This window comes from Capsicum annuum, chromosome 6 (assembly GCF_002878395.1).
Source record: "Capsicum annuum cultivar UCD-10X-F1 chromosome 6, UCD10Xv1.1, whole genome shotgun sequence".
NCBI lineage: Eukaryota > Viridiplantae > Streptophyta > Magnoliopsida > Solanales > Solanaceae > Capsicum > Capsicum annuum.
The window spans coordinates 201793710-201818332 of record NC_061116.1 but is presented as its reverse complement, the minus strand read 5'-3'; the positions used below and the strand labels follow the sequence as shown (position 1 = coordinate 201818332).

Below are 24623 nucleotides of genomic sequence, written 5' to 3'. Positions count from 1 at the left end.
AAAAGATGAAAAGGATTTTGGAAGAGAGATGTCCTTTGGAGAAGAAGCTTGAGATCATGGCACTACTAAAAATTCTTGTTTTAGCCATGTGATTTAGTCAGGGACGTCCCTCACTAATCAAGATTTAGTAAGGAAAGCAATCGCTACTAGATGTCTTGCTAATTTGAGCCTTGCTAATTATTAGTGAGGGAGACCCTCATAAAGTAGTGAAGGACTCCGACACTCAACCATCGCTATTTTGGTATCACAATTTTCCCCAAAAATAAAATGTAGTGAGGGATGTCCCTTTCTATATTAAAAATATATATAATATTCATTTATAATTTAGTGAGGGAGGACCCTTGCTATATTAAAAATACTAGAATAGTGTACGTGCGTTGCACGTGTATCATATTTTTTTTTTTTTAGAAAAAACGTATGTAGAAAGTTTATTAATTGTGCATGTGTTGTTTTATTAAATATAAAAACGTTAAGAAAACCATGCAAAATTTTCAAGATAAAAACTGCAGTTGATTAAAGCTGAATTTTATCATCATACTTACTTATTTTCTACTTTTAAAATAACTCTATTTCTAGGAAGATTTATTTTTATTCTTAGGCATTTATATATTTATACTTTACGTAAAATATAATTATAATGAAATGGTTTATAATAACATAAAATATATAATTTAATTTAATCATAAATCGTAATAATTAATTTTTTAATTTTGTACTCATTTAAAATATAGTTTATATAAACTAATAAATAGTGAGTTAAATTTATATAAAATTTTAAAATTTCATGTATATAAACAAGTATATTGAACAATAAAATGGTAAAAATTATGGCCCAAACTTAAAAGGGTCCAATAATTTGAAAAGTACAAAAATAAAAATAAAAATTAGTAAAGTAAAAATATTAGTATTTTTTTAAAACTAAATCGGGCTATAACCCATTTTATTAAAAGCAAAAAGTTCAATACAAATTAAAATAAATGGGTCAGGCCTAAAAGTGACCTAACCTGGATCCAACAAACATATGCAACAAAAAATATTTGATAACCATGGTTTAGAATTCATTTTGGAAAGTGTACCATCCATAGATCGTCTTCTCCGCCAAGATCATTGATGAGTTAACGTCGATTTGCTTTAGTTTCTCCCTCACCCTATGCGGATCATCAGCTATCTTTCTCTCCCTTTTTTAAGCTAAGTGTCTAAACTTGTAATTACCTACTTCCCTTTTCTAGTTCAAGGGGTTGAGTTTCTTAAGAAACTAATACCACTATTTGTACTAAAAATTGAGTCCAGTAACTAAAGTTTGACAACATTGATTTCGTAAAAGGTGTGTCTAATCCACTCTTTGGTATTTTACATATTTGGCACGGCTAGTGTTTGAGCATTCTCTACTTTCTCACACATTTCCTTTCTCTCTCTATTATGATACTACATATTATTTTAGCGAAAAATTGATGAATAAGGTGAAATCATGAAGCTTAAAATTGAACATTTACTTGAAGAGTATATTCCTATTGCATCAATTGAACAACGGCATGTCAAGTTTTGCATCTAATTTCATCTTCTTTCCCTATTTCCTTTATTTTTTTTTAGTTTTTAAATCGTTTAAATGTTTGATTTTATTCTAATTACATTTTGTATGTTTTGATTTTCTTAAAACCACTGTTGCATTGTATGTTCCTAGTTTTGATTTTTGTTCCTCCTTTTGCGTTGCATGTTCGAAGATTTTATTTTTTTAAAGCCATTCTAATTTAATTCCTTGTTTGAGGTGTGATTTGTTTGATTTTTTACATATAATATGTGTCCGGTAAGTATCCTAATGTTTGCATGTCGGTTGAGATAGTTGAATTTGAGGTATGGAATAAAAATAGAAGTAGGTAAATAGAAATATTGTGATTTGGTTTGTCATTTCTGGGTTACTATTGTTATTATTTTTGAAAAATTGAGGAAGATCCATCAAATCTAACAACATTTTGATCAAACAGTATGTTTGTGTAATAAATTTAGAATCTAATTAGTAGTACTTGAATTCGTTGTTTAAAATTTAGAACTCATAAATTTGAAATCTCGACTCCATCCCGAACTCTGAACCCATAGAAATTGGCATAATTGGTGCCAATAGAAGTCTGTTGTTCATAGCTCTTCACTGCTTTAGTGTTTGATGTTTCATTTGTAATCTAGTGTATGTTGTGTATAGTTAGATAAATACAGATAGCACAATGTTCAATTAGAAAGATGCCAAACAAATTGGGTTCTTGAATAGCAATAGACATTTGGAATCTTTTTAAGGTATGTATTTAGTGGATACGAATCAGATCATATGGGTGGAGCCCTCAATTATTGTTGTTGCTAGATATGGATATTGGTGTTGTTACCTTGAATTGACTTTAATTATTATTTATGAAAGTAGTTAAGACGATGTTATATAATATTTTATTGTGTGAGGTTTAAGGGAAATGTTATATGGTGTTAGAGGAGCCTTTTCTAGTATCAATGTTTATTAACCAAGAGAAAGTTTTATCTGTTTTCTCATTTCATGTTAGCTCTTTTTGTGGGTTGTCTTTGTAGTGTCATTGCTCTTTAAAACATTTCTTATTTGTACAGTTTTACATGATGATAAGAAAAACAATAAAAAGTCACAAGCTAGGAGACATCAACCAAACATACATCTTTCACTTATTTGTATAGTATCACACATTGATAAGAAAAACAATAAAAAATCACAAGCTAGGAGACATTTGCCGAACATACAACTTTTTGCATATTTTTATAGCATGAAATGTTGATAAGAAAAATAATAAAATGTTACAAGCTAGGAGACATCTGCCAAACATACATCTTTCAATGTTGATAAGTTTCTTTGTTGTTTGATCTCTCAGACTTTGCAAGTGCATCCTCTATGGGGCTTATAACATCTTTGTGGGGATCAGATTTAGGATTGGTTTGTCATATGATGGAATAAGCTGATATTTTTTATATCAGATGTCGATTTATGTAGTCAGTAGCATTTCTACTATTTTTTATTCATATTGTGTTTTGTACTTAATGATAGCTAATTCAATTGATTGTCATTCTCTATGTAGGAATGAAAAACTATGATTCCATCGAAAGTCCTAAATTTTTTAAGCACTTTGCGATCAACATTTTCCTTTTTGGAGGTAAGTGACTTATGATGTTGTTTCTTTTAATATATGAAAGATCAAAAAGTCTTAAAGTGCAAGAAGAAGTTCTTTTTCTTTTTTTAGGTTCATGACATCATAATGTATCTTATTTCTTCTTCCAAACTAATTACTTTAACAACCATAAAATGGGCCAGTTGTATATATCCTCTTCTTTTCTATTCTATTATTGATTAAATACTCTTTTACTCAGGCTCTTCATATCCCTACAATTGCTGCTATTAAGTGTATAGCATTGGGTGGGGGACTTGAAATGGCAATGTCTTGTGATATCCGGATATGTGGTACGTTCTTCTGCACTTCTGAGTTTATGCCATAATTTGTCTTTCTTTCTATCTAGTTTGATTTCTGATGATGTGTTACGTAGGTGAAGATGCAGTATTGGGTTTACCTAAAATAGGACTTGCTATAATACCAGGGTATGCCTCAATTACACATTATATGTTTGCTTATACAAAATCTATAAATTCGGTGAAGGATGTGTTATGTGCTAATTTTATCAGATCAGCTAGATATTTCCACTAACAGCCTCTTGCAGAAATGTAGGGTAAGGTTTCATACAAATAAAACCTTGAGGTTTGGCCCTTCCCTAGATCCCGCTTCCCTGATATTCCACTATCTTGAAGTCATTTCATCACTTTTACCATTCATAAGTTTCCAATACTGGCCAAAAGATAAGTGAGAAAGATGCTGAATTAATAGGTATGTGCGTGACTTGTCAGAGCTAATTTGTCAAGTGGACGGGGCTCGTTGTTTTTCCCAAGCCCTTCCTTCTTCTCCTCTGTGTCTCTCTTTGTCTCTCTCTTGTGGTACCCCTTCAACAATTCTATTTGGTCATACAAGGCTTGTCAATTACTGCGTTCCTGCTGGTGAGGCTCGTCTCAAGGCACTTGAACTTGCTAGGGATATTAATCATAAGGTTAGACTTTAGTTATTGATAAATTATGTTTGATGTCCTTATGCACTGTGGCACCCATTATGATTCATGAACTAAGGACAAAAAGAGAAACATAAAAGGACTACGCTACTCTCTATATATATAACAGATAATTGCCAGTAATCCAAAGATTCATTAGAAGTAGTTTTGACACAAGTACTTTTTTGTGCCCTTTTGACCTTTTATAAGTTATCACCCTTCAAGGGCATAAAGAATATTTGTGCTACTCTTTTTTTTCTTTTGTGAACTTTTGAATGATAGTAAGGCTCTTCTTTGTAACTTCATCCTCTTCCTTGAACCTTAAGTTAATGGAATTTACTAATCCTTTGCTTGTTTGTTTTCCTCTTTCTGCACCTTCCGACATATTTTTTTCTGCCTTTGTCTTTTTTCTTTTTCCAATCTTGTTTCATACACTTACACACAAACTGAAAAATTATTTGTGGTACATATTCACTGTAATTGCATTGTTAGTTCCCTTGACAAATGACAGTTGAATACTTGAATCGTGATTTGAAATTTTATTCATGTTGCTGCAGATCAGCTGCCTTCTCCTGAGATAGATGCATTGTCAAAATAAGTTAGCTTTTCTTTTCTGTCATGTAATAGTAGTTAAATATTTCTGTTAGTTTTGCTTTGCATTTTAATCTTCGAAGTTACTATTCTTACACAACCACATCTGTTGCTTTTTTGGAAGTTATCCAAAATTGTGGAGGAAAAAATATATTAAAGTTTTAATAGGAGAATGTTTTCATGCACAAAATTGGGATAAGAAAGAGTTCAAGCGCTAAATGATTTGGAATTACAAAGTAATTGATTATCATTCTTTGATCTTTTCTTGTATTACTTAAGTAGACGTTCCTTCGTCAAGTTGAACAAAAACTGGTAGGTAATTCATATATATTTTGTAAAAACTTTATTTGTTTGATGTTTTTGATTACTTGATACAGGATGGCAACAAAGCCAGCGTCAGACAATGCAAAGCTACTCACTGTGTAGAAGCGCAAACCTATTAACCAGTTGCATTTTGCTAGGTAGAATTGCTTCCAGAGTCACCATTTCAATCATAGTGCGTTCCTTTCTAAACTGTGTCGGCTAAATTCTTTTTATCTACACCTATCCAAGTGTCCTGTACAAATGACAAGAATTTGTTTTAAGTGTAGGACTCTTTCATCTCCCTTCTATATTTTCACTTCGTCGGGTTTCCATGTCAAAGTTGCATTGAGTTGAAGAATTTGCAGTTGCAGGTGTGTATCTAAAATCTTCTTCTTTGGCTTTCTGCCTCATCCACTATGTTCTTCCATTTTGGTCATTTACATTTTTTTTTATCTTTTTATCGTCTAAGTTGTGTTAAAATGGCTATATCCAATTAGAAAATTTGAAAGTTCGATGTGCTTTAGTGGAAAGAGTATGTTGATCTAATCAATGCCTCATTTCATTTACCGTTCTTTTGATAGAGCGTGTTGAGAAGATGATAAAATGTGTTGGATTGAAGTTGAATGTGAAGGACCAAATCTCGATCTTTAAAATCTTAAGCTTATTTGGTTAAAAGAAGTGATTTTATGAACTTTTGAAATCGACCCTTCTATTTCAAGAAGATAAATAAGATGGACTTATTCTTTTCACCTGATTATATCCTTCTATTCAAAATACACACATCAAGAACTTAACGTACATATATCAGAATAAAACAAATTAGTCCATGTAAATGTCTATGAAAGTAAATGAAATGCAATGACTTGGACAATAGTTGAATCTAAAGTAATTGCGTATCTTCAGAACCTACAAACACGAACATTTAAAGTTAGTCTCATATTACATACTCGAAAGACTAATTTATTTTTTATATCAGGTAATCATATGTATTGTATCTCACCTAATATCTCATTGTAGATGATGTTTTTGTTGTATGTTCCTTTTTGTTGCTTTGGTTGCTGTGTCATAACCAAAACTTTAGTCGTTGACATTGATATTCCCTTTGAGAGTGCAACGTACAGTTTTCCATGTGAAAAAACATGTTGCGGCAAGTACAGTCCAACAGTTGGTATTGTTTGTCCTTGTGCTTTGTTTATCGTCAGTGAAAAGTACAGTCGCACGGAAAATTATTTTCTAATGAATTTGAATGGGTAACCTTTATTTTCTGGAGGTGATATCTATATTCGTTGGATAAACACATGCTTGAAAGCATTTTGGCCAGTCATTATTTCTGTATGTATGACATTTTTGTCAAACCCTCTGCATATCATTCTCGTTCTATTGCACAAACCATTGGAAGAATCTAAATTTCTAAGTAACATGATAGCCACATTTTTTTCAACACCAATCTGCATATACGTAAAAGATACTTTAATAAAAACTTTCACTTAAGAAAGATATCCAATGATGATTGAAGGTTTATAATCATAAGTTGAAATCAAATACATAGTAACATGTTTCTAGAGTAAATAAGCAACCATAAACTGACAAAAAAATTTCAGAAGATTATACTTGTGTGAATCTCCAAATGCTGCAAAAACAAAATAGAAAAAATCGATTAGATTTGACCGAAAACATTAGTTTTTTACTGCAGGTATAAGCGTTGCTGAACATGAGCAGCAGAATTTCACCTAATGGGGTGGCTAAACAAAATTTTCAAAGGTTCTAATCATAAAGTTTTGGAAGGACAATATGACTAGATATGTGAAGGACAAATAGAGGGAGATGATCTATCTACCACAGAGGTAAGTGTGACATTAAAATAATGTGAAATGAGCTCATCATCCGGATAAACTGGCATCCTTTCCTATTTATTTACTAAGGAAATTCCTAAAAAAGCGGACATGCCTTTAAATTGTTTTTTTTATTTGTAATATTGATGAGAAAATTCAAAAATTTGGACGACTAAAACTTGGCAAGCGTAAGGACTTTTAATTATCATATTAATAGGTAATGTTTTATGGTTGGTGATCAATAGATTAATATAGGAAGGTCGTGTCAATATCAAGTAGATATTGTTCTTATTGTGTTGTTCATGGCAAAGGGCATTAATTCTACTTTATTCTATAACTGAGAAACTACTGTTAATGGATTGTGATCATGGAATGACACCTTAATCTGGTTCAAGCTTTGCAAAACAAATCGGTGGCCAGGTAAAAGAATGTCACTATACTTTTTCCAACAATATTTCACTACCTTCTTAATTCAATTCTGAAGTATAGCATCATGATTTGTATATTAGTGTGTTGTTTCTGTTCCTATCTGTTTATCGTGTTGTTATATAGTTTTTGCTCTATTTCTTTGAGTGGAAAGTTGGTGATCCTTTTATATAGTTAGAAAAATGGGGATTGATAGAGAGATAGAGTTTGTAAGAATTTGCTTAAAGAAACAGAGAGTAAGGGGATAAAAGGGATAATAGTTGAGATGTCAATTTTCAAGCTATCTGGTAAGTATAGTTTCTTGAAAGTTGGAAATATTATGTTGGATATACCAGGTATTGTACCAGTACTGGTGTACTGGAATATTGTATTATGTTGGGCCCCCTTCAGGGGAGCAGTGTAAAAATCACAAATTTGGATAATCTCTTGTCCTTTAAGGTATTAGTAGTGAGATAATCAGCTGCTTAAGTTTTGAAATGAAAATGTTGTTTGAAATATATCTTTGCTAGTAATAATGCCTATCACATATTCTACCATCCTGTGTATCAATTCTCAGCAAGTGATGCAAAGAGAATGAGACATTTAAGTGAAGCAGACTATGATTATGAAAATGATCCAGATCTAATGTAGGTTGATAAATTTGGAATGATGACATTGATCATTTTTGAAATGTACAAATATATTTAGCAACCTAGAATTGTACTTGTTTAGTATTGAGTGGTCATTATGTTGTAGATATTTTCTAAACTTACACGAGTTACTGATTTGCTATAGTTGAGATTTGGCAAGAATCAGAAGGAAAAACTTAAGTTGTGTGGGCCTCGAAGACAGTATTAGAACCAGTATTTTGTTCATCATGCATAAAAGTGTAGCTTAACTTCATAACTAATAGTAAGATTCACTGTATCCCTCTCTTTGTAATTGACTCTATGAACCTTACATATACATTTGATTCTCAAACATAATTGCATATTAGTAAATATGTAAGAATGGACCTGTGAGGAGGCAGACCATTTAGTGTTAGAGTATGTAAGTAATCTTACTGATAGTAGTTATTTGTATCATCCTCTGTAGGTCGAAACTAAGAAACGTTCTAGTTTCACCAGGAAATCTGGAAATTGACATTTTATTTAGTTGGTCGACATACTCATTTCTGCTAGCCAGGATAGTCCGTTCAGTCATGTATTTTACAGAACTTACATTTTCAGGCAATGATGGAAATATTTTCTCTATTAAGGCATCTGAACCAGTGATATCACTCTTAGTTTAAATAACTAATTGTCTTGGAAGTAGTACCAAATTATCTCTTATTGTAGGCTCCTCACCATTACCTATGCGTAGTAAGAATTCACTGAATGATGCATCTGTTCTGGCCCTCATATTTCTTGTTAGTTTAATCTTTTCCATTCGATTCCACAAGTACGACTTTACCAAACTTGCATTTACCGTTTTAGTCCTTGTAGATTTTTGAATTACTGGCAGTACCTGACGAAAATCACCTCCGAAAACCATTACTTTTCCACCAAAGGGTTCATCAATGTCCAATATATCTCTGAAGCTCCTATCAATCGTTACAATTGTCCAACGGCTATCCATAGGTGCTTCGTCCCAAATAATCAACTTGGATTTTTTAATCAATTTAGCTCCACCACTTTGCTTTGACATACGTGTTACTATTGTACCATTTGTCTGAAGTGGTATCTCAAATCTAGAATGAGCCGTATGAACTCCCGATAAAAGAGCTGCTGCTACACCACTTGTTGTCGTTGCTAATGCTATCATGCCCCTAGATCTGATATTTGCAAGTAATGCACAATATAGGAATGTTTTTTAGGTCCCTCCGGGTCCATCGACAAAGAATAATCCTGATTGGCTAGATTCTAACCTTTACAATATAATCTTGAATGCTTGCTCTTGTTCAGGATTTAGCTTTTTTTGTGCATCCAAATCTTATGAAGGCACTATTATAGACTCTTCTTCCAGTATTTCTATGCATTCTGATATAATTCTATCATCTACACTCCGTTCAAGTTCAGGTATGTCATAATTTTGAATTCTCTTTCCCATGCTCTCTAAAAAATGATTTATGCTTTTCAGTGTGCATTGAAGTTGAGTCGTAGGAGAATTTTCATGTATTCTCTTAAAATCTTCTGACATGTCATCATAATATGTATCCCAGAGCTTTCTAACATCCTTCGGATTACAATGAACCATATTTTTGCAAATAAATTTCTAAGAGCCGATGGCATTTTGAAGACGACCGCTTCACGTAAGCATTCAGAAATTCTATTATCCTAATCGAGTAAACCTCTTTCTTTTGCAGCTTCTTTGAATGTGTCACACAACCTTCCATTAACAGTTAGCAAGTATTAAAATAAAGTTGGTCCTCGTACGTGATTCAATAATAATCTCAAATAATACCTTTCTCCTTCTACTAGGTTAGCTGTAAATTAAAGAACAAAGAACAAATAAATGATATTTGAACGTTTACAAATATTAAGAGTGGTCATGTTGAATTTCCTACCAATAGCAATTCGACCAATTACTAATCTTGTTTTTCTTTGCGTCCAAAGCTTACCTTGAGCATTTCAAACATAATACTCTGGAAATTCCTTGTATATGTATTTGCACGCTTCATTGTCTATTGAACATTTGTGAAAATACTCAGTAAGCATGGTTTTTGAGGCATATTCTCAGGAAACAACATTTTTCAAATTTTGGTTACTCCAATAGCACACTACAATGTGAATAGACAATATTAAAAAGATTAACAGAATATTTCATACAAAAAAACTTTATGTATTTCTTTTCATGATAAATTCACAGCTTAAAACAGATTATTACAATCTAAATTTTATGACTTTTTTATCTGAAGGGTAAAGATGTAGAATTCAGATGGCTTAAGGAAGCCTAATTGTTTACCTGTTTGTTTATTTGGAAGATGTAGTTGAAGGATAATGACCTGAGGCTGCATTTCACTAAGATCAAATTCATAAATTCTCCATAGCGCTTCTGGTGCAGCAACCCAACGTGCATATTGAAAACTCTTAATTTCATCAACGGCTTTTTCTCCATCATCTGATTCAACATAAACAGTGCACCTATTATGTCCTTTATATATATACTTGTAAAGATACTTTATTTCTTTTACCCTTGCAAAAGACTCAACAGTGAAATGACAATTATATCTACTTAGTAAATAAGAATTATAAAGAACAACCCATTGATTATTCATTGTCTTGTCTCGAACTTCCTCTTTTTTTCCATCATTTCGCCTCTTGTAAATAGGATAACTATCCTTTCCTTGTATTTATTTATTATTAAATGGTTGAGGATAATGACTCTTTCACTGACCATCCCTAATGCATAAATTTGTTGGATATTTTTTTCCACACGGGCCATGCATCATATTTTTGATAACCAAGTCATGCAAAATTGAAAATTTTGCTTGGTCGGGAAGTTTAGTAGAAATAAACATGTCATAATCATCTGGTGATGTCAAATTGTATCCTTGTTCTAGTATTAACAAAAGGTGAATGTGTGGTAGTCCTCTTTTCTGGAATTCAATGACATAAGCATATGCTACAACAGGCCCAAATATTCTTTTCTAGAAGATTTGATCTTTTAAATCTTGTAACTTTGATCTGAAAACTCTAGTCACCAAGTCAGGTCTGTCTTGAGCAAGTTGTCCTTCTATCAAATTTTCTTGAATCTCTGGCCAATCTGGATTACATGTCATTGTGATAAACAAATCTGGTTTCCCAAAATATTGAACCAAAGCCATTGCATCCGTATGTCTACGACGCATGTCCCTAGGACCTCCGATAAATGATGCAGGAAGTATTATTCTTTGACCAACTTTCGAGCCTCTGCTTTCTCCAGCCATAATACTATCAACTATGCCTTGCAAAAGTACTCTCTACAAGAGACACAATTTTCAGCTCCACGTCGTACACCTGCAAAATATTTTTAAATATATTGATATGAGAGTTGTAAGTACACAATTCTAAGAAATTTTGTTTCAAAAATTTACCTTGTTCCTCGTTGTCAAACACCTCATCAACGGACATAAATGTAGGGTTATTTCGGTTGAGGCCTAGAACTTTAGTTCCATGCTTGCCTTTACTTGTTTTATGTTGTTTTCGTATTCCTTGGTGCCAGCCTAGTTCACCACTTGGAAAAAGAAAAGGATAATGGAGCGGGTCATAACATCCGTAATAATGTTTAACTCTATGAATATTACCTGAATGTTCATGAATAATAATCTCCCGATCAAATGGTACATTGGGGTTATTTTCGTCTATCCAAATTGCAGCAACTTGATCTACTGATGGTTTATTGTACACACGTTGATCTAGTTTAGCAGTGGAAGCAATTCGAATTCTAAATCCTTAATGTTTGAATGATCCTTTAGTTGGTGAAACAATTGTGCATAAGGATTGCCATCCATTATTTGTTTAATTATTGCGACAACTTCCTCAGATAAATTGGCTTCTTTGACTTTTGAAATCCTATTGCGAGATTCATTTTCTGTGTCAAAAAAGTACATCTAAAAATAGCATGGATTATTATCATGGGGTAGTAATGAGGGGAGATCATGATATATTTGACCCTTTGCTCGAAATGTATAAACTCCTTTTCGCAAAGATGCCAGATCATTGTCAAGTTTAACACCAAAAGACATAAATCCAAATATGTTGTTATATGCTCTAATATGTCTATGAAATTCTTCTGCTACTTCAGATTTAGAGAAGATTAAATTATATAATTGAGTTGGAACTGCAGTATTTGCAAGTTTTATTGATCCATTGTCGCAACAAAATGTTAGAGTCTCATGTTGAAATCTCATAGCATGAGAATTAGTGCATTCAGGAACATTTTCCAACTTGAATACACGATATTGATGGTATGTAGTCAATTTCACCTAAATTTGTTGAGTAAAATCTTAGAAATCTTAGTAATAATAAAGTGAGCACAAATAAAATGTAAGTAACTTAAATTAATAAAATAGAATTGCATTACCTTCAATTTCACACCTTTGCGATAGAGCCTTTAGGAACCAATATATTTTGCATCTTTTTTTTGGTCTTGTTTCTTCAATATCGACATCTTCTATGGACTCAATCCTTTTATTACCTTTAAAAAGAAGTAAATAGTATATTCAGTTTGATTCAAAATTTGAGGAATATAATAAATATGTTATAATTTTGCATTTTGAAGATCTGCAATGACAAAATTGAAGCGACTCGTTTTGATTAGTGTGAGAGTGATAAATGAGCTAGGAGCAGCGCATCCAAAGTTAGCAGCATTCTTAGTGTTTGTGGTGACATCAATTTCATTTGTGATAGCTGTGGTGTAAGCTATAATCGTGTTATGTTTGCGTAATGTTATTAGCTATGCATTCACCAAGGGTGAAACTGTGGCCAATGCAGTGTCTGATTTGTGTCCATTTTTAGCTTTCACCCTCATTCTTAATGGCATTCAACTAGTCTTGTCTAGTAATATATATCTCCTCCTTAATCTCTTTATTTATATTATAATATACAGGGTATATACGCTGACAAGGTAAAGTTTTTATACTATCTATGAAATATAACATGTTGTAGCAAGTTGTCGTAATCTTTATGTAACTGCACTTACTTCAAAAAGTGGATAGGAACATCTTGTTAGTACCATGAAAGACCAGATCTTGTAATTATTGGAAGGAATCAAAGACAGAGTTGCAAACTTTTAAAACTCTAAACATTCCTAGTCTAATTTTTTTAAAAATACTTTTAAAACTTTAAGGTACCCAAATAAACTACTCCCATGCATGTCCGAATCCTACCCAACGTACATTTACTTGTTAAATTTTGTGTGACTTAGACCTACCTCTGTGGTTCAATTTGGATATATATTGATAATAATGTCGATACTTCCATTAATCCATGTAATCCTCATTCTTTAAAGATGGATAGAAGATCCAATAGATTTATCGTTTCAGTTTCATTCTGATAATCCAAGTTATAATGAGCTTTAACACTATTCAAATCTTGAAAATCAGTGTGCATTTACCTTCTCTGCTTTAACTTTTATTGGTATAATAAATACATTTTTACTTTTTGTTTTAGCTAATTAGATTGATAATACTCCTTTTAGTCTATTGTTGGGTATATTGGTTCAATTTTTCTGGAGTTGACATCAGGTAAAATGTACTAAGTATGAACTGAAAGTAATACGAAAGTTGTTTTGTAGCACAAGACATCTCAGAATAAGTAAAATTTTCTTTCAATGGCCAGTCAACCTCGGTTACAGGTTAAGCTCTAATTTTCATGTTTTGTTACTTTTTCCTGCTTGTATGGTTAGAATCTATAGTATGAATATTTTTTTGCAGGTCTTAGCTGCTAGCAAGAATAAAATCTCTGCACTAAAAGGATTTCCTTATTTACCTTCTTTGAGGTTAGTAATGAACACCTAGTTAATTTCTTATTATCGGTAAATGTGTTTCTTTTTTATTAAAGGAGTGAATTTTTCTTTATTCGTGGAAAGCTAAGTCTACTATTTGTTTTGTGTTTTATGTATCTAGTCAAAACTATATTGTAGAAGATTTAAATTTAAAATAGGTACCTGAATCTTTTTGTTCACCAGAAATGTTAATTGCAGCATTTAAATTTGTTGTAATTGCAGCAATATATTTGTTATGCATTCGAATAGTTTTATTAATTTTTTCTTGATCTATATAGGAAAAATAATAAAATTATTTATTAAAGTGATGAAAAGTGATAAAAAATAAATTATAGTGTTATGTATCAATTAGTTTTAAAAGCTACCTTGTACCATGTGCTTAATGATTAATGACCTGTGATATGGAATAAGCTATTAAATACGTATTATAAGTAAGTCAAAATAAATAGGGTATAGCTATATCAAGTTAGACAAAGATCTAATAATCAATATTATTTTTTATGCCAATTGAATTTTCTTAGTGTTTATAATAGGAAAAAACACAAATAATGAATAAATATCCATTAACTATCTAAAAAGGGGCAGCCCGGTACACTAAAGCTACCTCTATGCGTGGTGTCCTTGGGAAGGGCCCCACCACAAGGGTGTATCGTATGCATCCTTACCTTGCATTTCTGTTAGAGGCTATTTCCAAGGCTTGAATCCATGACCTCCTGGTCACATGGAAGCAACTTTACCAGTTACTCAAGGCTCCCCTTCAAAAATTTATTAAAGGGTGCATCTGCAAGGATTCGATCCCGGGATAGGAGACATGAAAGTTATGCCTAAAGCCAAAGCACCCAACCATGCTTTTTTTGATCTAGACTTAAAAGATATTAACCTATTCCTAGAGAACAAAAAACGAATAATCTTTTTCTACTTTGATTCTTTTATGAGACAATGTGTCATCGGTGTTTTCATTTTTTCTGATCCCGTTGACTGAGTTTTCTGAGTTGACGTCTTTATTTACTATGTCAATTGTAGCAATCTGTTTAACTTCTTGGACTTCTTATGCAATGAAGCATCTACCCGCTCGATCTCCTTCACTTTTTGCATCAATTTCAATAAGAAATGTGTAGACTTTGCTGATACTTAGCATCAAGTTACGATAAAATGAGGATTCCTCTTTCTGTATCAATGAAAATAATGTATTAATTAGTAAAGGATAATGCATACAATTCAAAATAAAACAGATTATTTTAGTTCTTGATAAGTGTTAAAGAATAGTGTCAATGAAAATAATGTATTAATTAGTAAAGGATAATCCATACAATTCAAAATAAAACAGATTATTTTAGTGTTTGATAAGTGCTAAAGAATAGTGTAATATGACATTTTCCAAAGTTGATTGCTTATATGTTGTAACATCGAAACCAACCAAGTGTTTTTCAACCTCAAGCAATGTAACGGAACAATGTTCAACCCCAGCAAATACATCAAATTTTAGAAGAAATCTGTAAATTCAGTGTAAAATAGACATTTATCTCATTTTATGAATTTTCAAATGGCTGAAAGTAATTTGATGGCTCTTATGTGTGTTACCTGTCCGCATAAGTAATTTTTCCGGTAGGATAGCCAGACATTTTGCAATGTTATCAGTGATTTTCACTTTTATATAGCAACTGGTGCAAGAATCATAGTAGGGTTAATCACTATTCAATATAGTTGCGATAGTTGCAGTAAATTTGCCATACTTAACCTGTAAGGAAGAAAGAAAAGTTAAGCGTCACACTTAGGTAAAAAAAATATATTAAATTATTGTAGTTAAAAGTAGTACCTCTTTATCACAAGATAAACAATCTGCGATTTCACCAATTGTCATTACTATGGCCATCTTAATTTGTTTAGTTGGCAGTAAAGTAATATCATTATGAGTTTTCCTCTTGAAAATACACCTGCACATGTGTTACTTAGTTTATTATAATAAAAAATTGTCTACTATAATTTGTTTGCATGAATATGAAAACATATATTACCATTCTTGGAGAGTTGTTGTTTTTTCAAATGTGGGCTCTACCCACATACTACTCATATAGGTAGAAGATAGGCCAAAATTTCCTGCAACATAATATGTTAGGCACAAAAATGTAATATAGTATTTATTGTAATTATTGTAATTGCTAAGATAGTACCTTGATATATTGTAGTCCTTAAATCACAAAATACCAGATAGAATTTTCTGCAGATAACTTTTCTAGCAACGCATCATCTATTTCTGAGAATTCACCCCATAATGTGATAGTTTTTCTATCACACCTTTATTTTTCAAATAAAGAAGATAAGATTAAATTATTAAATTAATAAAACAATTCATCTATTAAATAAGCAATTTCGCTTCGTAAAAGAATTGAGCTTAACTTACTCTTCATTCATAAGAACTATTTCTCTTCGGGTTGTGCCTTTTGTGAACGACTTAGAACTTACGAAGATGCCAAATATATCTAAAAAAAATATTAAGTATGTATGAGTAGATAAATAATAGTAAAATATTAAATATATGCCAATGGTAATTACTTGATGAAAGTTAAAAGGAATTACCTACTATTGTTTCTTTGGTATGCAATATTTCATCTACGAATGGAACAAAATTCTTGGAAAAAGAAAATGTAGAAAAAGGGTCGTGACATTCTTGAACTATAGTGGACGTTAAGAACACAAGTTCAATGTCCTTATTAACGGATTGAAAATTAGGATTGACCCAATTAATACGACTGTTTATGATATAGCAAACTTTAGATTGTTGTAAAGAATCTCCAAATGTTTCAATATGTTCATTGAAAAGTGTACCATTAATTTTTGTACCCTGAAAAAAAAAATCATAATTTAATAGCAAGATATGGATTAGTAACATCTAGTATGATATAGCTGAATATCAATTATTCATGGATTAATAGCTGAATATTATGAATAATCGGAGGATTAGCCAAATATTAGTCTTTGTAAAATAACATGTTCGCAGCAAACTATGAAACTGATTCAGATAAGATTATGAATATTATATAGTATGATATGGATTAATAATATCTAGTATGATATAGCTAACTATCAATTATCAATTATCCATGGATTAATAGCTGAATATTATGAATAATCCATAGATTAATACACAAAATTTAACAGTAAAAATTTAATAGCTGAATATTATTAAACATGTGAGGTATAAAAGAATAATATTACCTCCTCATCAACTAATATCACCATTTCTCGACAACCACCTCCATTCTTAAACGGCTTCGTAGGTCCACTTCCGATGACCAAGACTTTGATCATCCAGATACAATCCTTTGGCTTCAAAGTGCTGATACCCACAACTTCGGCGATAGAATCCATTATAATAATCTTTAAGAAAAATAGAAGTTAGAACGATAAGAACGTATAATTTCATAGTAGATGTAAATTTATTAGATGAGAAAAATTATACTTGAATATGAGAATCTTGTTGGTAGGTGGGTAAGAAAAAGAAGTTAGAACAATAAGAACATATAATTTCATAATACACGTAAATTTATTAGATGCAAAAAATTATACCTAAATTAACAGGACAGACTAAGCTAAATTAAATTAAGCAATTTAAGCTGGCATAACAATTAATATTGTGTTTAAATTAATCGCGTAAAAAGGAAGAGATGATATAACACCAAAAAACCTGAAAATAAAATTGTTGATATTGTGTTGAGACGGAAAACAATGAAAGATTGCAGGTGTCTATAACAATGAACAATGACAAAAAAGCTCAAGCGTTTATATAGAAGGAGAGAAAAAGTTCGATGTTTTTTGGTTGAAAGAAACCAAACAGAAATCAAATAGGATTAAGAATTTTGTAGCGTGTTTTTTTTTATTAAAAAAACAACGGTTGTTTTCATCATTGGGGAAAAAGGAAACTTTTGAGAAAATATTTTTTTTTTTTGGAAGGAAAATTTAGAGGTTTTTTTTTTTGGTCGGCTAGGGGAACAAGGAAACTTCTCAGCAACGTTTTTTTGGAAGGAAAATTTTGGTTGTGTTAATTGTAGGAAAATTTTAATATATTTATTTTATAGAATTTAATTGTAGGGAGAAGGGTAATAGACGATTATGTCTAAAGCGAATAGTTTTAATAAAGGAAAAAAAGTTCAATTCACTTTTCTAAGGGGCTTCACACTTTTAATATATTATAGATTAGAATATTAATTTATTATTTAGTGAGGGATTACCCTTGGTACATGAAAATTAATAAAAATTATAAAATTAAATATGTTGAGGGATATCCCTCACTAAGTTAAATAAAAAATTAATTTAATGTTTGAACATTTTGAGGGATATAGCTACAAAAGTCCCTTGCCAATATGGTGTTATTATTAGTTTTTTTATTGCACTAAAATTCAATATTTAAATAGAAAATAAACGTACAATCAATATTAACCAGCAAAACAATAAAAGAAATACTTTCGAAACAATTCAAACATTAAAATTAAGCAACCCAACTTCATACATATTCATCCAACTTAAACAATATGCAAACAAGTATCAAAAAAGTATGCAAACAATCACCAAAACAAATTCTTTCAAACACTCCAAACTAACATAATTCAAACCTAAAATAACAACACCTAATCCTCTTCATCCTCTCCACTATCATCATCAGAACTAGGTTGCAGAGAACAAAGAAGCTTGATTAAGGTATTTACTTGAGTCTTGAGTTCTTTGACGTCTGACCCAAGTGTAGTCCTACGCCGCTCCTCCTCCATCCTTCTTTTTCATTCCTCCTCGTACTTCCTAGCAAGATCCTAAACTTCCTGTCACATCTCCTCAAACTGCTCATTTGACATGGTGGCAGAACTCCCCATACCTTGCAATCCACCCTAAAGATGGTGAAAGTTCTTCTCAGAAAAAAAGTGGTATGCCCTTCCCTTATACACTCCCCCAACTACATCCAGCTAACAGGAAAGAGTTTCTTCCTCTGATGGCATGATTGGATTACCTTGATCATTTGTCGGTTGACTCATTTTGAGTTTTGAACTCTTCAATAGCTTGTGAACTTAGCGATTTTACATTAAAAGTAAAATTAGTATATAATAAATAATATAAAATAAATTCTAAGTAAGATTTGAACTTACGTAAGTATCCTCTATCTGTGTTTCAACCCAAACTTCTTTTTCATCTCTAATTTTTATATGGGTCTTCTTCCATACCTCTTCACGAGTAGCTGATCTAGTAAGAGATGCTTCCTGGAAATGAAAGAAACATAGTGAACCACAAGTGCATAAATAATTTACTACCATCTAAATCCATAAATAGTTACCAATTTCCACTTAGTTGTCTCTATGAACACCGAACCACAAGTATGCAATAAGCCACCTTTCTTAAAATTTTGAGATGCCTTTGTCTGGGCGCTCTTCTTTTAAAACTTCAGAGACACCCAATATACAATAAGTTTATCCCAATAATCTGACCCAAGCCATCCAGACCATCCTTTACGTCGAGCTTTAGAAAGCATGTAAGACAAGGGAGAAGACGCTTTTTTCTTAAAATTGCTTTGAATAACCCAATCCTCAGAAAGGCTCGTACAACTTTTCTACAAATAAATATATATGAGGATGGTGATAAACTGGTTAATTGACAATGTTAGTTGTGACAACTGAATATGACAATTTCTCCCAATTTTCACAAATTGTTACAGCTGCATATGACAGTAGCTTAAATTATCAAATATTTGATCAACATATTGACCATCAACTATCTTAAGAAAAATACATTTTAAGCAACTGATTTAGATCAAAAGTCCTTATAACACGCGCACTAAGAAGCCATCTCCAAAACATTAATAGGAATCCAAGATTCGAGTTCCTCATCAAAGATAATCAATTTAGGTATGTGGGGTTTGAACAAGGATAATTCTTTCATCCTTGCACTCAAAACTTTATTTTAAATACAAATTTACTGTAAATTATATGATTTTTTATGAATTTCAAATTAGGGTTTATACCCATTATCATTATTTTCAAGATTATAAGATTTCCCATGATTTAATGGTGCCTACGAATGAAAGACATTCTTTATTTTCAAGATGTTTGAGACATTGTAGACAAAGGGTATACAAAATCCGCCAATGAGGAGACTGTATCTCAAAATTAAAAAGATGTCTTGATTAAGACAAAAAAGAAAGATCAACAGTCCCTTACTCTCATCCACTAATGTCTGGATGATGGTATGTTTGAGAAGGTGGCTGATGCAACCACCTCGAAGGAAGCTTGAGAGATCTTACAAAATTCTCTCCAAATAATTGATAAGGTGAAGAAGGTAAAACTTCAAACTCTAAGGGCTTATTTTGAAATTTTAAAATGAAAAAATCCAAATCCATTTTGGATTTTTGTTCAAGAATGATGGGTGTTGTGAATCAACTTAGAAGGTATGGAGAGGAAGTAAATGATATGCATATGGTAGAAAAGATCCTTCTCTCTTTAACACCCAAATTTAATAATGTGGTGTGTGCTATTGAGGAATTTAAAGATTTATACTCTATGACAATAGAGAAATTTGAAAGTTCTTTACAAGGCCACTAACCAAAAATGGAAAGAAGAAAAAAAGAGCCATTGGAGCAACTTCTTAAAACTCAGGCATCCTTCAAAGATTTCAGAGGTGAAAAAAGTTACAGAGGAAATGGAAAATGGCGAGGCTGTGGATGCCATGAAAGAGGAAGGTTTTATATCAATAAATTCAACAATGAGGATAAAAACCACTTAACATATAGAGTCCGTGGTCGTGGACAAAGAGGAGAAAGAGGACATGGATCTTATCAAGGTACCAATGAAATGAGGTATAACAAATCTAAAATTGAGTACTACAACTGTCATAAATTTGGACATTACTCTTGGGAATATCGTAGTAATATTGAAGAAAAAGCTAACCTTATTGACAACAACAAAGAAGAAGATGAGTCAACATTGTTAATGGCACTCACTAAAGATGATACAGATGATTATAGTTCATGGTATCTTGATAATGGAGAAAGTAATCATATGTGTGGATACGAATGTCACACCCTCTTTTTAAATTCGAAAGATTATTTTTATGGGTTTCGAAAGGGTTTTTATTATTAGGTGACAAAAGATGAATATTTGTTTTGTAAAAGGATTATTTACATTTTTGTTCAGAGTCGCCACTTGACATAATCCGGTGTGCCAAGTCACCTTGGGAAAATCCTTTTCAAAATGATTTGACTCTTTAAACTGGTTTGTAAATAGAGATTTCGGCTAAGGAATTCTATTGACCGAGGGGAAGGTGTTAGGCACCCCTCAGTCCCTTGGTTTGACCACGGTCGCTTGGTATAGCGTATCGGCTAATTCTGACACTACGAATGTACAAACCATGCAAAGCACATAAAACAATCAAACATACAAACAAGACAAAACAAAACAAATCACAAATATAGTGTCCAGTCCAATTTATACAGTCCAAAATAGAAAAATGCGAAAATAAATCCTATCTAACCTACACTAATGCTAACTATGCTCCCGCGTTTTACCTGATGCCTCGGGCCTTGATCACGATTCATCTTCGAAGACATACTACGTCGGGGCATTCCCTGGTGGATAAATACGTGAAACCTTGGGGCATTCCCCGGACAAATTAATACTCTTGAGTTAAGTATGACAAACTAGGAAACATTCACACACAGACAAACTAGGAAACATTCACACACATTCCACATTCTGATATCCAATGAAACACTCAATCCTAAATTTGCCTACCTGAACCTACATTTGCATATTTGTTTCAACACGTTATAATTCTATCATGCTTCATTTCAATAATAAATCGAGATTAAACCGAATCTATCCTTTTTGTCAATTTTCAATTCTCACCCCCAAATCCTTTTTATCAATCACCACAATTAGCAATCACAATTTCAACAATCCATACTCATTTTTAGTAATAATTTAAACAGCAAACAATATCAACAAAATCAAGTCATCATAATCAACCAACACGTAATGAAACCAATGAAAATGAAGAAAACATAACAGGTTGAAGAAACGAACCTCAATAGATTTTACTTTCATAGATAATAAAGAAAACCCGGACTTGGAACTTCAAATAGAACCTTGACATCGACGAATCTAACCCGGATAGCAGAACAATGATCCAAAACTGATCACAACAATCCAATTAAGACCCAAATAGTACCCAAATTTCTAGAAACAGTATGAAAATCAATGAGTCCCGAAATCCCCGGAATCCAATAGAGAATTGAAACTGATTAAAATAGAGTTTTGATGAATGGACAACGACAAAAACGGCCAAAATAGTGGACGCCGACTAAATTTCATCCAAATATTAAAGGAAAATAAGAAGGCTTTGGCAATTTTAAGATGAGATCGATCAAACAACGAGAAGGAAAACCAATCGGCGAACTTGAGGCCGATTTCAACGAGCTTGAGGTTGATTCCGGTGAAATTTTTGCCAAAAGAGGCTCAAAAAGATCGAACTTCTCCCGGTTTCTCTGTTTCTGGCCGAAAATCTCAAGATCCTTCCATTTTTCTCGATCCCTTCCCTACTAATATCCGTGTGTAGAGGTGTTCATGGTTTGGTTATCAACCAAACCGAACCATGATCCAAACCAAACCGATTAAAAAAACTGATATTTGGTTAGGTTTGGTTTTGAATTTTAAAAAACCTATACTAATTTGTTTTGGTTCGGTTTTACTCTATAATAACCGACAAAATAACAAAACCAAACCGATATATATATATATATTATAATTATTTATGTATTATTCATAAATATAGTATAAATATTTATTATATTTTATATTTTAATCATGATTTAACTTTAGTCGTAACGCATTAAGTCATTTCTTCATCTAGTTGTTAGTACCTTATGGGATTCTAAGTGAATTTTACACTTTGAATGACAAATGATAGTAGTTGTGAAAAAAATATTTTGTTATATATTAAAATTTATAGTTGAGATTCATTTGACTATATACAATCATTAATTTTAACTTTTATTTTAACCTTGTTGAGCAAGAAGTTTATGTTCTTACATTTTGGGGTGTTTATCATATCATTCTGTTAAATGTAGTTTTAAAATAATTTTTTAGAAGCATTCATATGGTGTTGTCAATAGCTTTGCTAAATTATAACACTCAGTCAGAGGCAGAGCCAGGATTTCAAGTAAAGGGGTTCAATATTCAAAGAAAACTAAGTCGAAGGGGGTTCAAACTTCAACACCTACTATAACCACATAAAAAATAATTTTAATCATATATAAATAGTATATTTTTAGGTCGAAGGGGGTTCGGATGAACCCCCTAAAGAGGGCCGGCTCCACCTCAGCACTCAGTTGATAACTTAGTTTCAAGGTTGAGATACAACACTCGGTTAACTTCTCATATGTTAGATTGGATTTTTTTTTTAATTTTCAACTTTTATGATTAGCTAAAGTTATAAACCGAACCAAACCAAACTAAACCAACAAAAACCAAACCGACAGTTATTTTTTTGTTTCGTTTAGTTTGGTTTTAGAAATTTAAAAATCGACTAAGTTGGTTTGGTTATGGTTTTGACCAATAACCGACCCAAATCGACCCATGAACAGCCCTATCCTTGTGTACACATTTCCCGATGGGAGAGTGTGTTTTCAGTGACCTAAGTGTGTGTGCATGAGATTTGTGAGGATCTGAAAGAGGTGAGTATGTGTGTGTGTGATTTTGGTATGTGTGTGCAATTTTGTCTATTGTGGATGATCCAAAATGGATAATTTGCTGTTGTACGTGTCTTTGGGTGGAATTGAGGTTAATTTTTTTGGGTATGGTAATGGTGAATATCTGTAGAAGAGAATAGAGAAGATGATGTGTGTGCTAGTGAGGGAGAAAAGGGAAAAATAGAGTGTGCACGTGGGTTTGTTTGCTTAGTGGGTAGGATTAGGTAAGGGTAGGGGTAGGTAGGGGGTATGGTAGGTAGGGGTAGGGGATAGGTAGGGAGAGACAAATTAGTAGAAATTAATTTTGGGGATGGACAAAATTACATGTCTACATCATGCCCCTTTTGAATGTGAACACAAAGTGTTTACAGACAAAGAAGTAGACAACGAGATAGAATTTTGTCCCGAGCATTATTCAAAAGAAAGAAACAAAAAGGAGAAAGGTAATCGATTCTTAATTTTGGGAATTCTACCTGTCTCAAGTTATGTGATAGTCAAGTCAAAGGTATTTCATAGGATTTGAAAGAGAAGGACAATACCGAGTTGGAGAGTCGAGTGAGGTTCCATCGAGGTTCCAATCCGCGGCTCTGTCATTACATCAAAATAAAAATTACAAGTTAAAATATAAATTAAATTACAAAACCCTATCTATGTAGCTTTTCTTGACTCTTGACTTGCTACTTCATTACCCTATTCTTCAGGCGGGCTCCTGACTTGCAATTTCTTTAACTCGTTGCATGAGTTTAAATTTCTTCACCCTATTCTCCAGGTGGGATCCTGACTTACTATTTTTCAATTTGTTGTTTATCTTTAATTTCTTCACCTTATTTCTTGAATTTCAATTTCATCACCCTGTTCTTCAAACGGGCTCCTAATTTGAAGTTTCATCACCCCGTTCTTCAGGCGGGCTTCTGGAATAAAAATAAAAATTAAAACAAAAATTATCCCAAACCAATATTATAATAAAGAGAGATTTTATTTTTTGACAGTAAAGTCCCATTTTTTAGGAGGGTCCTGAACAGAAAGTAATTTCCCATTTTCTAGGACGGTCTTGAACAGAAAGTAAATTCCTATTTTTCAGGAGGGGCCTGAGCAGAAAATAAATTCCCATTTTCCAGGAAGGTCCTGAACAGAAAATAAATTCCCATTTTCCAGAAGGGTCCTAAACAGAAAGTAAAATTCCATTTTTCAGGAGGGTCCTGAACAGAAAGTAA

The 24623-nt window shown here is 32.3% G+C and overlaps 1 protein-coding gene across 21 annotated transcripts in view; it reads left to right on the top strand.

The window, feature by feature from the left end:
- The first annotated feature begins 999 nt into the window (after positions 1 to 999).
- The window catches only part of LOC107876127 (probable enoyl-CoA hydratase 2, mitochondrial), a 79804-nt gene continuing 56180 nt past the window's right edge, over positions 1000 to 24623 (top strand). For 3 of the 21 annotated variants that reach the window (XR_007056701.1, XR_007056702.1, XR_007056699.1), the window contains exons 1-7: positions 1001 to 3155; positions 3370 to 3460; positions 3544 to 3595; positions 5061 to 5179; positions 5274 to 5357; positions 6680 to 13538; positions 13618 to 13682. Coding sequence is in view for 1 of the 21 variants with exons in the window: in XM_047413764.1 (XP_047269720.1) it covers positions 3093 to 3155; positions 3370 to 3460; positions 3544 to 3595; positions 3879 to 4095; positions 5061 to 5126 (489 nt within the window). In the remaining 20 variants the exon portion in view is untranslated. The other 18 variants (XR_007056711.1, XR_007056709.1, XR_007056704.1 and 15 more) reach the window with 18 other exon arrangements.